Raw genomic sequence first — 15,262 nt, 5'->3', positions numbered from 1 at the left:
TATCTCCCATTTGAATACTTTTTCAAAATTTAGCTTGCTTCAGATGAGAATAGCAACTCCTCTGCTATGTCCTGATTTACATGATGAGAGAAACAAATTAGTGAAACCCATTCTCTTTAGTTTTCCGTGCTCATTATCACTTAAGTGAGTTTCCTGTAAATATACTACATGGGCTTGTTTTCTTCATTTTTGATAGAATTTTACTACATTTGATTGGATTTAACAGCCTATTGACATTAAAAGAAATGAATTTTACTTTGTCCTTAGCCATGTGTATTTATCTGTCAATATCTCGTTGAAATTAGCAGAATAAAACTTGATCGATCTACTCCCTGAACAAATAAGAACCAAGGAACTAATAGAAAGAAAGGTAATGAAGGTGTGATTCCAAGACTGAGGTCCCTATTACATGATCAAGTTATTATTCCAACACGTATGCAGTTGTTGTAAAGAATGGAGACCATTCAGTTAACTGATTCAGCTTTCCATTAGAAATGTTTAATTTCTACCTCTTAGCATCACATTCAATCTTGAATGGCATGTCTTTGCTTAACAATCATTGATGCAAGGTAATATCCTGAACTCTGAATTATATCTTTGTAATAGAAAGATAATTCAATGTAAGTGGTGCAATAGGTAAAAGATGGCTTTTTGTATGTTGGTCTTTGTCAAGTCAGGACATTGAGTATGTAAGTTAGGATGTTACATAGCAGTTGTGCAAGATGTTGGTGAGTCTGCATTTGGGAGTATTGTATTCAGTCCCTGTCACCGTGCTAAGAACAGAGATGCCATCAAGTTGGCATTAATGAAGAAAAGCTTAAAGATGTTGCCAGTGCTTTGGGGGCCTGAGTTAGATGGAGAGGCTGAACAGCGAGGATATTCACTGGAGTGTAGGAGACTGGGAGATGACCTTATAAAAGTCATGTCACCTTATAAAATCATGAGTGGCCTAGAAAGGGTGAATGCACATAGTCTGTGGAAAGCTAAAGTCAGAATATGTCATATAAGTTTATCATGTTTCCTCAACTTAATTTTTGGCTCCTAATGAACTGAAAAACCAAGATGAATATTATCCTGCTTTTTTTTTTAAGCAGAGATATTTACCAAATAATTAATGTTTATGGCAAGGCAATAACTAAACATTGACAGGTACTGCTTGAAGCATTTAACATTTAAACCAGATTTTATTGTAGTTTCTTAAAGATACACAACTTCATTTTACTGAAATTCTTTGAGCATATTCTTATGTCCAGTTCTGTTAAATCTGCAAATATCCACACACACATTTTTTCCAAATGAGAGAAATCTGCAAAATTTTATTAAAGCATATAAAACATTAACATGTTTTGTAATCAATTTAAAAGCACCAATGAAAGCTTTTCATTTAGCCCCGACAGTCTACATACAATATAATGGAATTAGTACAGTGCAACACCAGCTCTGATACGTTCAAGCTTTGCTCAAGAGCTACATTTAAGACTATTTATCTTTGCTGTAAACTCAATATAAAATAGCACATTTAAATTCAACAGTAAAATATAAATTCTGTCAATGAACTTCTCCAAATTGCTTATTTTACTTAAGTTTTCATAGCTGTAAAATGAATTTAAACATTTTCATAAACTAATCACAAACTCCCACTTGCTAGTTTTCCTAGATGGTCGAGGGAGGTATCAAAGGTAGTCCTTTATAGTTTTCTATCACACTTTTAAAATTAAATAGATTGGCATTCCAAAACAGAAAACAAAACTACACTAACCTATATAATAAATATTGATATTGCTTAATATGTAGCTTTGAGGCATATCTTTAACTCAGAATCCAGAAATACAGTGATGATAACCATCAAATGTATATAGGAAAGAATGACAGAAGTTATTACATAGAAGTTTCAAAATACTTTTCATAATATGGAAAGATTGTACACTTTTAGGAAATGATTGCACTCTTTATCTTTGATTGTCCTGGATCCACAATTAAAAAAGACTAGCTCTGGCTTATTATATTAGATAAAATCAAGCATTTAACAAGCACTGCTCCCAGTGAATCAGGATTTCACAGGATTCCTACAAATTGTCAACCAAATCTATGAAGCCAACAGATAAATAGACGTTAAAAGCTACATAATTTCAATTGTTCCCTCATTGGTGGTGGTGTTATCCCTCTAAGATTCTAAAGCCTTGGAATTTCCTCCATAAATTTCTCCATTTCTTCTTCTGATTCCCTAAACCTATCTCTCTGCCCAGACTTTGGTCACTCTATCACCTTATGTGATTCAGCATTAAAATTGTTTTTAATACTCATACTAAATGCCTCTACATACGTTGCCATAGACAGGTCCTGCGCTTGGATGCTCCTGTTCAATCGAAACTGCATAAATTGGTTAAGTCAGCAAAATCAGATATTCTCACATACCAATTGTTGTTGAAACAAAACCAAACAAAAAATGTGAATGAAGTACTGTTTTACAGGATATCATAATACAATTTGACTTGTGTATCAAATATGTTAATTGTACGCAATTTAAAATAAAAAATAAAAACATTTAGGATCTACATACATTGCACGAAGTCTAGTTAAATCTACAATTTTACTGTTTTTATCTTAAGCATATAATTTTCACCCACTCTTACATGCCATCAAATTTTCAGTCAAATTGCTATAAATTCAATATCATGTCCTGCATGACAGTACTAACAGCATGGTTAAGTTTCACATTTAAATCATTTAATGCTGTTTTATACAATATCAGCATATTGTGCACACAATCATATCTTTTATCAGTATCTCTATAAGCAAAATGTATTTATCCGAGCAAACCTCACATTAACTAACAGCCAAACATTGGTAAATATTATCATAACTAGCCAAAAAACTTGTGATGTTATCAATAATGATGAAATCACAGGCACTTACTAGTTACCGAATCAAGTGCCAAAGTAACACGATCCTGATCCTTTTAGATTAAAAGCATGGATGCATTGATTGAAACTCAAGTAATCTGGAAGGGTGGTTTTCTTTCATTTATCTTTTTGGAACAATGTGTGTACTAATCAAGAAAAAAAAAAGGTAAACTTTTGAACATTCCAGCAAAGTTAATTACAATCATCTTTGTTTTAAGCAGATAATATGGGTAAAAAAAAGCAGCAAGTACTTGCATAATCAGGATATATAAAGTACAAAGTGCAATTTTTATTGTGGTACCAAAAAAAGATAAACTTCACAATCTGCTTTTTATAATCACATTTATATAATTAAAATATAAGAAGTAGACTATAGTTAGTCCATCTGATTCTGTGTGTGGTAGAATTATTGAAGTGAAACATTCAATTCACAGAGGTTCGAAGCCTGCAAACACCACCTTCAATTGCCAGTGATTGCCCTGCCACAGCTCCTGGTGGAAGTCTTGATATGTGAGTCTGTGGGGAAAGATGCAAAATGATTATTAAGATTTCAGTTAAACAAAACTGTTACATTCAAAAATGTGAATTATCAACTGTTTTCCCCCTCCACTGATGTTATCTAACCTGCTGAGAATTTCCAAAACTTTGTTTTATTCAGTTGCACATGATATTCAAAGCACTGCTGGAGACATTTAGGTCATGCAGCAACTGTCAAAGCTCTTTCAAATTTCTGGAGATGGATGGAGGAAAACATTCAGACTGGTTGGATCACAACTTGGTATGGGGGCTCCAAAGCACAAGATTGCAGCCAAAGCCAACTCCATCATGGCTATAACCCTCCCCACCACTGACAACATCTTTGTGAGACGGTGCCTCAAGAAGTTGACATGCATTATCAAGGACTTTCATTATTTCGGGCATGTCTTCTTATCATTACTGCCAACAGGGAGGGAGTACAGAAGCTTGAAGATCCATACTCAGAAAATGCTTCTTTCCATCAGGTTTCTGAACAGTTCATGAACACTACCTTATTTTTATTTACTTATTTATTTTGCAATATATAGAAATTTGACTTTGCATTGCACTGCTTCGTAAAACAAGAAATTTCATGTAATAAGACAATTCTGACAGAAAGTGAAATAGGATTAATATTTTATGCTGGAGACTCTTTGTTAGGCCGCTATCTTGGTTTTAAATAAGGGTCATCAAGTTTGAAAAGTTAACTCTAGTTCCACAGATACCACCTGACCAGCTGAACATTTATTTTATTTTTATTTCAGATTTCCAGAAGCTGCAAATAGTTGTTTTTATTTTCCTATACAATCACATTGTTTGACATGCAGTGGAATTAAGTCCCACCTCCAGTACTGACAAGGAACTATAGTGCAGTTACAGTATGTATTATCAATACCAATTCCACAATGAATTCAAAATCTGTATACAGTCAGGATTTACCTAGAAATCAAGTTCAAGTTCAGATTTATTGTCATTCAACCATAAACATGTATACTGTTAAATGAGACAATATTCCTCTGGACCAAGGTGCACAACACAGTGCATATAACTCACATGTAACACAAAGTAATATTACCACAAATAAACTAGCAAATAATAAAATAAATTCCAGAAGATCGACAATTTGAATAAGGTGACTTTATGACATAATTTAAAAAGTAAACAGTATAAGACAGTAAGACATAGGAGCAGAATTAGGCCATTTGGCCTATCTCTCTGCCATTCAATCATGGCTGATCCTTTCCCCTCCTCAGCCCCACTCCCCATAACCTCTGATGCCAGACTGATCAAGACCTATCAAGCTCTGCCTTAAATACACTCAACAACCTGGCTTTCACAGCTGCCTGTGGTAACAAACTCCACAAATTCATCACTCTCTGGTTAAAGAAACTTATCAGCACCTGTTTTAAATAGACAACCCTCTATCTCGAAACTGTGCTCTCTTGTTCTGGACTCCGCCACCATGGGAAACTTCCTTTCCACATCTACTCTGTCCAGACCTTTCAACATTCATAAGGTTTCAATGAGATCCCTTCTCATCCTTCTAAATTCCAGCTGGTACAGACCCAGAGCTATCAAATGCTCCTAGTATGATAACCCTTTAATTCCCAGAACCATCCACATGACACACATCTGAACCACCTCCAATGCCAGCACATCTTTTCTTAGGAGCCTAAAACTGTTCACAATACTCAAGGTGAGGCCTCACCAGTGCTTTATAAAGCATCAGCATCACATCCTTGCTCTTGCATTTTAGATCTCTTGAAATGAATGCTAAAATTGCATTTGCCTTCCGCACCACCGATTCTACCTGCAAGTTAACCTTTTTTGGTGCTCTGCACAAGGACTCCCAAGTCCCTTTGCATCTCAGATTTTTGGATTTTCTCGCCATTTAGAGAATAATTTATAAATACTAATGGCCTTCCATTAGTGATGAGACCTGGATGGTGGCATGGAACTTAATAGTTCCATAGGCTGGGGAAGAAGCTGTTTCCCATCCTCACAGACCTTGTCTTAAAGTTCTGGTGCCTTCTGCCTGAAGGTAGAGGGTCAAAGAGATTGTTGGAGGGACCCTTGACAATGCTAAGGGCCCTGTCTATGCAACGCTCTGAATAAATATGTCAGATGGGTGAAAGAGAGACCTTGATGATCCTCTCAGCAGTCCATGCAATCCTTTGTAGGTTGCTTGCAGTTCCTATACCAGATAATGATGCAGCTGGTCAATGGGTCTCCTGTAAAAAGTTAGAATTGGGGAGGTGGGGGGAGGGTGAGAAACCTCATTCACCTCAATCTCCTCTGGAAGTGGATATGTTGCTGTGCTTTCGTGATTAAAGAGGTAGTGTTGAGGGATAGATGACATTCTCTGTTATGTGCACTCTCAAAACTTGGTGCTCCTATCTGTCTCCAGAGGAGACATTATATGTGCATTGAGAAGCAGTCAGGCTGCACCTTTCTAAAGTCCACAATCATCTCTTTAGTCTTGTCCATGTTGAGGCTCAAGTTGTGCTTGCACCAGTCTACAAGCCACTTTACCTCTGTACACCATCTTGTCATTGTTGTTAATGAGGCCAGCCACTGTTGTGTGATCAATGAACCTGGTGACTCAGTTTCAACTGGATCTAGTAAAGCAGTGATGCGTCTGCAGCATGAACAGCAGAAGGCTAAACACGCAGCCCTGGGGTTGCCAGTTTTCAGCGTGATGGAGCTAGAAACGTTGGTGCCAATGAGGACTGACTGTGGCCTTTCTGACTGAAGAACAAGATCAAGTTACAGAAAAAGGTGTTGAGACCCACCACACATCCTGGCGTATGAGGCACCATTTTCCAGGTGGCACAGGACTGAGTGGAGGGCAGAGGCTATTGGGGTCTGCAAGTTTTGTTTCTTTCTCGTGCCAGTTTGGGGGCGGGGGGGGGTGATGTCTTTCATCAACACTCAAGGTCTTCCTGTATTTAATGGCTATTTGTAGTAGACAAATATCAGAGTTGTATTATACATGCATTCTCTACAATAAAATGAACCTTTGATCAATTTGCACAATAAGCAAAAAGAAAGGGTCCAGTGTAGCAGATTACAATCCACAACCTGCAACTCAAAAGCTTATTACTGTTGAGGTCAGCAGTTCTGAATGGTAGTCATTAAGGCTAGTTACTATCGCCCTCTTAGGCACCAGGATGATGGTGGTTGCCTTGAAGCCTATGGGGCAGAGGACTATACCAGAGAGATGTTGAATATGTCTGTTAGAACCTCTATTAACTGACTGAGCAGTCTTACAGTGCCCGACCAGATACATTATCAGGCCACACAGCTTTATGTGGGTTGACCCTGGCTAAGGTCATCCTCAAATCAATTACAGTCATATATGAGTGCCTGCACCTCATGTTCCTTGCCGAACATCATTCCATGCATCAATCTGTATGTAACAGACATTCAGCCTATCAGGAAGAGAGGCATCACTGTTGTTGATGTACAGGGTGTACTTGTAGTGCATTGTGGTCTGAATGCCTTCCCAATGAGGCTTAGTTTCTGGTGTCACAGAAATGGATGTAACTTCTCTGAATAATCCTGTTTTGCCTTTCTGATGATTTGGGAATACATTGCTGTTGCTGACTTAAGAGTTGTCTTATTCCCCGAACTAAAGGCTGCATCTCTAATCTCTCAGCAGTGTGTGGACGTCTGCTGTTAACCGGTTTGCCCTCTCAGAGATATATTTAATAATGGTTACATCTTCAATGCACTTCTCCTTATAGCCAGTCACATATACAGCATATTCATCGATGTTAATGTGATGGTCATAGGCAGCTGCCTCCTTGAGCACGCTCCACTCCATGTTTTTAAAATAGTCTTGTAATGATGAGGTTGTTCCTTCTGGCTAAGTCTTTATCTCTTTTCGAAGTGGTTTGACTCATTTAATCAGTGGTCTGTATGCAGGTATGAGCATAATAAATAAGTGTATACAGTATCCAAGGTGGGAGAGAGGGCAGCCTTGTATGCATCAGGTATATTGCTATAAACCAGGTTTACTGTGTTTCACCACTGATTGAGGCAGGACTATTTTTAAGTTGGCAGGGTGGAAGTCACCAGCAATAATAAAGAAACTGTTAGGGAGAATGTTTTGGAGGTTACTGATAGAGCTCATGCAGTACTCCACCAACACTAGCACGGGGTGGGAGTTGTATGCAACCACAATCAACAGAATCAATTCACCATTTAAAAACTCTGACCAGAGGTGAACAGTGGGTCATCACTACCGAAGCCTTCTCACACCAGTTTGATACACCATCAATAACTCTCGGAGACGGGAGGCGAACGATAGGCTTTTATTAGCAGCAAAAGCGACCACAACATCTTGGAGACTGAGGGAGGAGCCACAGGAGCAGTCAGCAGAGGGGCATGTCCAGACAGGTATACACATAGTTCACCACATTCACCACCCCTTTGTTTTAAAAGAGAGTCCCCACGGGGCGAAGTTTCTTACAAGTATACTTACAGGTCAAGTCTATCAGGTGGTCGAGTCTTTCGCTGCGATCTACATGGCACCGGTGGTGATTGCACCAGTGACGGTAGTTGTGCTGGCTCCGGCCTGATTTGAGGTGCCAGCCCGTTAGGCGTCAGTAATCCCTCATGCGTGTGCGTGGCACCCGGTACGGGAGTGTCGTGAGGAGTCTGTGTAGGGCTTGGTGTGCGCGGTGTCTCGTGGGTATATACATCGGTGGGTATGGGTTTCATAGTCACCGTGGAGTGTTTGGGGTAGGGGTCTGGTACTCCTGCGGGCGCCAGGTCGCGGACGGAGACCGTGTCCACCCGCCCATCAGGTAAGACCACGTGGGCATACTGGGGGTTCGCATGAATTATGTGAACCCTCTCGACCATCGGGGAGTATTTATTGCTCCTCGCATGTTTTCGGAGCAGCACTAGCCCTGGGGACGTCAGCCAAGCCGGTAGGGTGGTCCCAGTGGCAGACTTCCTGGGAAAAGAAAAGAGTCGCTCATGAGGGGTGGCATTGGTGGATGTGCGTAACGGAGTGGATGGAGTGGATTGCCTTGGGGAGGACCTCCTGCCAGCGAGAGACCGGCAATCCCTTTGACCTAAGAGCTAAGTGTGGCCTTCCACACCGTGGCATTCTCCCTCTCCACCTGTCCATTTCCCTGGGGATTATAGCTTGTGGTCCTACTAGTAGCAATACCCCTAGCCAGCAGGTACTGGCGCAGCTCGTCACTCATAAACGAGGACCCCCTATCACTGTGGATATAGCAGGGATATCCGAACAGAGTGAAGAGCTGGCGCAGGGCTTTTATGACGGATGTGGCAGTGGTATCAGGGCAGGGGATGGCAAAGGGGAACTGCAAGTACTCGTCAATTATGTTGAGAAAGTAGACATTGCGGTCGGTGGAGGGAAGGGAGCCCTTAAAGTCGACACTCAGTTGCTCAAAGGGGGCGGGTGGCCTTGATAAGTTGTGCCTTTTCAGGACGGTAGAAGTGCGGTTTGCACTCAGCGCAGACTTGACAGTCCTTGGTCATTGTCCTGATCTCCTCAAGGGAGTAAGGCAGGTTCTGGGCTTTCACGAAATGGTAAAGTTGGGTGACCCCCGGGTGGCAAAGATCTGCATGGAGGGCGTATAGCCGGTCGAGCTGCGCGCTGGCACATGTTCCCCAGGATAGGGCAACAGGGGGCTCATTGAGCCTTCCAGGCCAGTACAGGATGTCATAGTTGTAGGTGGAGAGTTCAATTCTTCACCGCAAAATTTTTATCATTTTTGATTTTGCCGCGCTGTTGGTTGCTGAACATTTACGCAACTGAGCGCTGGTCAGTCAGCAAGGTGAACCTTTTGCCAGTGAGATAGCGCCTCCAGTGCCTAATAGCTTCCACTATGGCCTGGGCTTCTTTCTCCACCGCGGAGTGCCGAATTTCAGGGCCCTGAAGGGTACGAGAGAAGAATGCTACTGGCCTGCCTTCCTGATTGAGGGTAGCAGCCAGCTCGAAGTCGGAGGCGCTACTCGTGAGAGGCGTTACATTCTACTTAGAAGGGAATGGTCTCGTCCACTGCATGCATTGTTGCTTTGGTAATGTCCCCTTTAATGCGGCTGAAGGCCGCGTGGGCATCGGCTGAGAGGGGAAAGGCTGTGGACTTGACCAGGGGGCGGGCCTTGTCTGTGTAGTGAGGGACCCATTGGGCGTAATAGGAAAAGAAGCCCAGGCACCGTTTGAGGGCTCTGAGGGTGGTGGGAAGAGGGAGTTTCAACAGGGGGTGCATATGGTTGGGGTCAGGGCCAATGACCCCGTTCTCCACAACATACCCAAGGATAGCAAGTCAGGTGGTTCTGAACACACACTCGTCCCTGTTATAGGTAAGGTTAAGAGCTTTGGCCACTTGGAAAAATCGTTGGAGGTTGGTTTCGTGATCCTGCCAGTCATGACCGCAGATGGTGATGTTATCCAGATATGGGAACATGGCCTTCAGTTGGCACTGGTCCACCATCCGATCCATTTCCCTCTGGGAGGCAGACACCATTCGTGACACCAAAGAGGACGCGCAGGAAGTGATAGAGCCTGCTGCCCGCCTCAAAGGCGGTGTAAGGGCGGTCCTCTGGGCGGATGGGGAGCTGATGGTAAGCAGATTTCAGGTCTATGGTCGAGTACACCTTGTACTGAGCTACCTGATTGATCATATCCGCAATGCGGGGTAGGGGGTACGTGTCAAGCTGCGTGAACCTATTGATGGTCTGGCTATAATCCATGTCCATCCTATTTTTCTGCCCGGTCCGAACAACGGCCATCTGGGCCCTCCAAGGACTTGTACTTGGCTCAATGATCCCCTCCCTGAGCAGCCGCTGCACCTCTGACTCAATGAAGGCCCTGTCCCCTGCGCTGTACCTCCTGCTTTTAGTTGCCACAGGTTTACAGTCGGGGGTCAGGTTGGTGAACAGTGGTGGGGGAGGGATCTTGAGGGTGGAGAGGCTGCAAGTGGTGTCAGTAGCGCGGCCGTTGGCATGGTGTTGGATGGGATGTGCAGGTCGGTGTGTGTGTGTAGTCAGTAGCGGGGTATATGACGAAGTCCCACAAAACTGAGGATTTCTGACAGTGATTGGTGGGTGGGGCCCGTCATACTCCATTGTCACACTTTTCAGGTGGCTCTGGAAGTCGAGCCCCAATAGCACAGGGGCACACAGTTGAGGCATGACCAGTAACACAAAGTCCCGATATTCTGTGCCCTGCACCACCGATGTCGCTATACAACCCCCCTGGATGTCTGCGGAATGCGATCCAGAAGCCATGGTGACCCTCTGGCTAACCGGCCGTATCACGAGTCCACAGCGTTGCACCGTGTCCGGGTGAATAAAACTCTCAGTGCTGCCAGGATGTCCATCATTGACCTTGCAAGCTGGTGTGGAGCGCTTTGGTCATGGAAGCCAGAGTTGCATCGCCGTCTTGGTGCCTGGTAAGCACCCGTGGGTCGGAGGCGGGGCGAGGTGGCGCCAACAAAGATGGCTGCCCCCATGCCTCGCACGAGGCGGGCAGGCAAGACGGCGGCGACCAAGATGGCGACCCCCATGCCTCGCACACGGCGCTGCTCGACCCCGCTCATGGTTTGGACTTACAGGCCTAGGCGAAGTGGCCCTTCTTTCCACAGCTGGAGCAGGTAGCTTCTCGGGCCGGGCAGCGTTTTTGTGGGTGCTTTTTGAGTCCACAGAAGTAACACTGCGCGGACTTGCGACTGGCAGCAGCTGAGGTCGATTCGCTGGCGGGTTGCAGGGTCTGCAGCGTCCACAGGGCTGGCGGGAGATCGCGCACCTGGAGACCGTCAGCGTTGTGCAGAGCGGCCTCCAGCATGTTGGCCAGCTTGATTGCTGAATGTAAGGTAAGATCGGCGTGTTCCAGCAGCTGCTGGCGCACGTACACTGACCTGATCCCCATAACAAAGGCATCTCTTACTAGCAGCTCCGCATGCTGTTCCTCCATCAGTCCTCTGCAGTCGCAGGCCCGCACAAGTGTCTGTAGGGCCCGGGTAAACTCGGCGCTTGACTCTCCGGCCCGCTGCCTCCGTGTTGCTAAGCGATGTCTCGCGTAGATGGTGTTCACCGGCTGCAGTTATTGTCTTTTGAGGGCATCCAGTGCCCCTTGGTAGGTCGACAGGTCCCTGATCAGGGAGTATACCCGCGGACTGACCCTGGAGAGGAGAACTCTGTGCATCGTGGCAGGCTTGGTCACACGAATCTCCTCTAGGTACGACTGGAAGCATGCAAGCCAGAGTTCAAAAGCGATGTCGGCTTCCGGAGGTTGAGGGTCAATATCCAATCTGTCGGGTCGTAAAATGCTCTCCATGGTTTAAAATTGCTGCTAATAAAATTGATGTATCATCAATAACTCTCGGGAGACAGGAGGCAAACGATAGGCTTTTATTAGCAGCAAAAGTGACCACAACATCTTGGAGACTGAGGAAGGAGCAGTGTCTGTGGGAGGAGCCACAGGAGCAGTCAGCAGAGGGGAGTGTCCAGACAGGTATATACATAGTTTACCACACAGTTCATATTAATATAGATACAAAGCCCTCTTCCATGAGTCTTACTAGATGTTGTGGTATTCTTATCATCCCTAAAAGAGATAAAACCCTCTTACTCAATTTGCATTTTTACCAGGGAAATTTGGCCATCACTGTTTACTCATTGAACAACAATGACTTCATTGCTATTAAAAGGTGGCCTTTTGGTGTAGGTTCCAGCACAGTCCTGGGAATCTAACATAGTTAAGAATCCTTTCAATTGTCCAAAAATCCATCTGGTTTTAGAGACCTCCAGTCCCTCTCTACCAATGATCACAAGTCTCTGACTTCCCCAAGATAAAAACTCAACTCCAATTTAATATTTCCCTTCTCCAAGGCCCTATCTCCAGGGAGTCCTGCCCCTAACCATCAATCTCTGCTACCAAACCTGCACAATAACCACAAAAGTCAACAGTATGACATGAAGTGACATTTCAGTGAGCTTTTAATAATGCAGATCAAGCTCAGTGCCTTTTTAATTAGTCCTTTTAAATCCTCATTATTTTAAACATTTCAATGATTTATTTTCTTGGCTTTCTCTCAAAAGAATTCCTGGTTCTTCAAGCTAATTCACTAAGCCATTCTAATTTTTTTTTCACTATCAAATGCCTAGGTATGAATACAACAAACTAACATGCATTAAAATGACTTACCTGAATGGGATGATACCACCATTAATTTGCATTTGCAATATTTGGCCAATGGTTACTGATGACCATCACACTGGAATACTATATGTACACAGTATATTCAGATATATTAACACCAGAAGTAAATATATATCTTCCAATGTAAATAATACAAAAATAATCTTATTTTGTATATCTTCAGATAAATGAACACTTCTAATAATCTAAGTGCATTACAACAAATCAACAAGTGCAAAACACCATTTAAACACTGGCAACTGAATCTACCATTAGTGCTCAGATAAGACCATAAGATACTGGAGCAGAATTAGACCATTTGGCCCACTGAGTCTGCTCCGCGATTTCATCATGGCTGATCAAGTTCTCCTTCCAGCCCAATCTCTCTTTCCCCTGTATCCCTTCATGCCCTGACCAATCAAGAATCTATCAACCTCTGCCTTAAATATAAAGACTCGGCCTGCCGGTGGCAAAGAATTTCACAGATTCACCACTCTCTGGCTAAAAAAATGTCCCCTCATCTCCTTTCTAAAAGGATGCCCCTCTATTCTGAGACTATGTCCTCTGGTGTTTGGACTCTCCCACTACAGGAAACATCCTTTCCACATCCACTCTATCAAGACCTTTCACCATTTGATAGTTTCATTGAGGTCACCCTTCATTCTTCTGAATTCAGTAAATACAGGCCCAGAGCCATCAAATGCTCTTCATATGACAAGCCATTCAATCCTGGAATTTTTGTGAACCTCTTTTGAATCCTCTCCAGTTTTAGCACATTTTTTCTAAGATAAAGGGCCCAAACCTGCTCCCAATACTCTAAGTGAGGCCTCACTGGTCCTTTATAAAGTTTCAACATTACATTATTCCTTTTATATTTTAGCCCTCTTGAAATGCATGCTAACATTGTAATGCCTTTCTCACCATAGACTCAATCTGCAAATTAATCTTGAAGAAATTCTGCACAAGGTCTCCCAAATCCCTTGGCATCTGTTTTTGTATTTTCTCTCAATTTAGAAAATAGTCAATCCTTTTATTTTGTCTACCAAAGTGCATGACCATACACTTCCCAACACTGTACTCCATTTGCAATTTCTTTGCCCATTCTCCTAATCTGGCTAAGTACTTCTGGTCCAGATCTACCTTCAAATCTTTCATTTCTCAAGAATCTTCTCTCTAGTTATGGTAACTTCTCACACTTCATGATCCCTGACACCTGGAACTTCCACCATACTGCTGGTGTCTTCCATAGTGAAGACTGGTGCATAATACTTACTCAGTTTGTCCACTGTTTCGTTGTCCCTCATTATCTCTCCAGCATCATTTTCCAGTGGTCCACTATCCACTCACGTCTCTTTTATACTTTGTGTATCTGAAGAAACTTTTGATATCCTCTTTAATATTACTGGCTTGCTTACTTTCATATTCCATCTTTACCTTCTTAATGTTTTTAATTGCCTTCTGTTGGTTCTTAGAAGCTTATTAATCCAGTAACTTCCCACTAATTTTTATATTATGCACTCCCTTTAGCTTTTAAGTTGGCTTTGACTTCTCTTGTTAGCCACAATTGTGTCATCTTTAGAATGCTTCTTCCTCTTTGGGATGGATATACAGTATTCTGTGCCTTCCAAATTGCTTCAAGAATTCCAGCCATTGCTGCTCTGCCATCATCCCTGCCAGTTTTCTTTTCCAATCAATTCTGACTAACTTCTCTCTTCTGCCTCTGTAATTCCCTTCACTTCACTGCAATACTGATGTATCTGACTTCAGTTTCTCCTCCTCAAATTTCTGGGTGAATTCGATGATATTACGATCACTTGCCCCGAAGGGTTCTTTTACTTTAAGGTCTCTAATCAGTTCTGGTTCATTGCACAATACCCAATCCAGAATAACTGATCCTCGAGTGGACTCAACTATGAGCTGCTCAAAAAAGCCATCTTGTCGGCACTCTGGAAATTCCACCTCCTGGAATCCTGCGCCAACCTGATTCTCCCAATCTACCTGCATAGTGAAGTCCCCCATGACTATTATAACATTGCCCTTTTGGCATGCATTTTCTAGCTCCCATTGTAATTTGTAGGCTACATCCTTACTGCTGTTTGGGGGTCTGTATACAATTCACATCATGGTCTTCTGACACTTGCAATTCCTCAGCTCTATCCACAAAGACACAACACCTTCTGACCCCACTGCCTTCCTGCCTGTCCTTTTTACAGTGTGTATCCTTGTATATTAAGCTCCCAGCTATAATCTTCCTCAGCCAACTATGCTGCAAGTTCATCTACCTTATTCCATATACTGCATGCATTCAAATACAGTACCTGTACTCAACCTTTTTGATTTTGTCTGCCTTTTACTTTGCAGTTCATCCTGTTGAATACAATTTTGCCCTATCAACAGCCTCACTACACATTGCCTCTATAAACTAGCCACCTCATCTTCAGCACTATTATCCACCTTTCCTATGATACATTTTGCATTGAAATATAGGCAGCTCAGGACACAAGTTGCACCATGCTCAACCTTTTGATTCCTAATTTTGAAGTCTTACCAACATCTGCCTCACAACCTCTCCATTAACTGTCTTGGTACTCTGGTACCCATTCCCTTAAAACTCTGATTTAAACCTCAATGTTCCTGCTGTAACATTAGTTCCCCCTCT

General features: G+C 42.9%; 1 protein-coding gene across 3 annotated transcripts in view; it reads right to left on the bottom strand.

Annotated features, from left to right (window-relative positions):
- Positions 1–1,296: 1,296 nt before the first annotated feature.
- Positions 1,297–15,262, bottom strand: part of tasp1 (taspase, threonine aspartase, 1) — a 147,170-nt gene continuing 133,204 nt past the window's right edge. For all 3 annotated transcript variants that reach the window (XR_009515149.1, XR_009515150.1, XM_059986205.1), the window contains one exon: positions 1,297–3,419. Coding sequence is in view for 1 of the 3 variants with exons in the window: in XM_059986205.1 (XP_059842188.1) it covers positions 3,327–3,419 (93 nt within the window). In the remaining 2 variants the exon portion in view is untranslated. The remainder of the gene's footprint in view (positions 3,420–15,262) is intronic.

Source organism: Hypanus sabinus, chromosome 12 (genome assembly GCF_030144855.1).
Source record: "Hypanus sabinus isolate sHypSab1 chromosome 12, sHypSab1.hap1, whole genome shotgun sequence".
Taxonomy (NCBI): domain Eukaryota; kingdom Metazoa; phylum Chordata; class Chondrichthyes; order Myliobatiformes; family Dasyatidae; genus Hypanus; species Hypanus sabinus.
The sequence above is the reverse complement of the archived record's forward strand: the minus strand, read 5'-3'. Positions and strand labels throughout refer to the sequence as shown.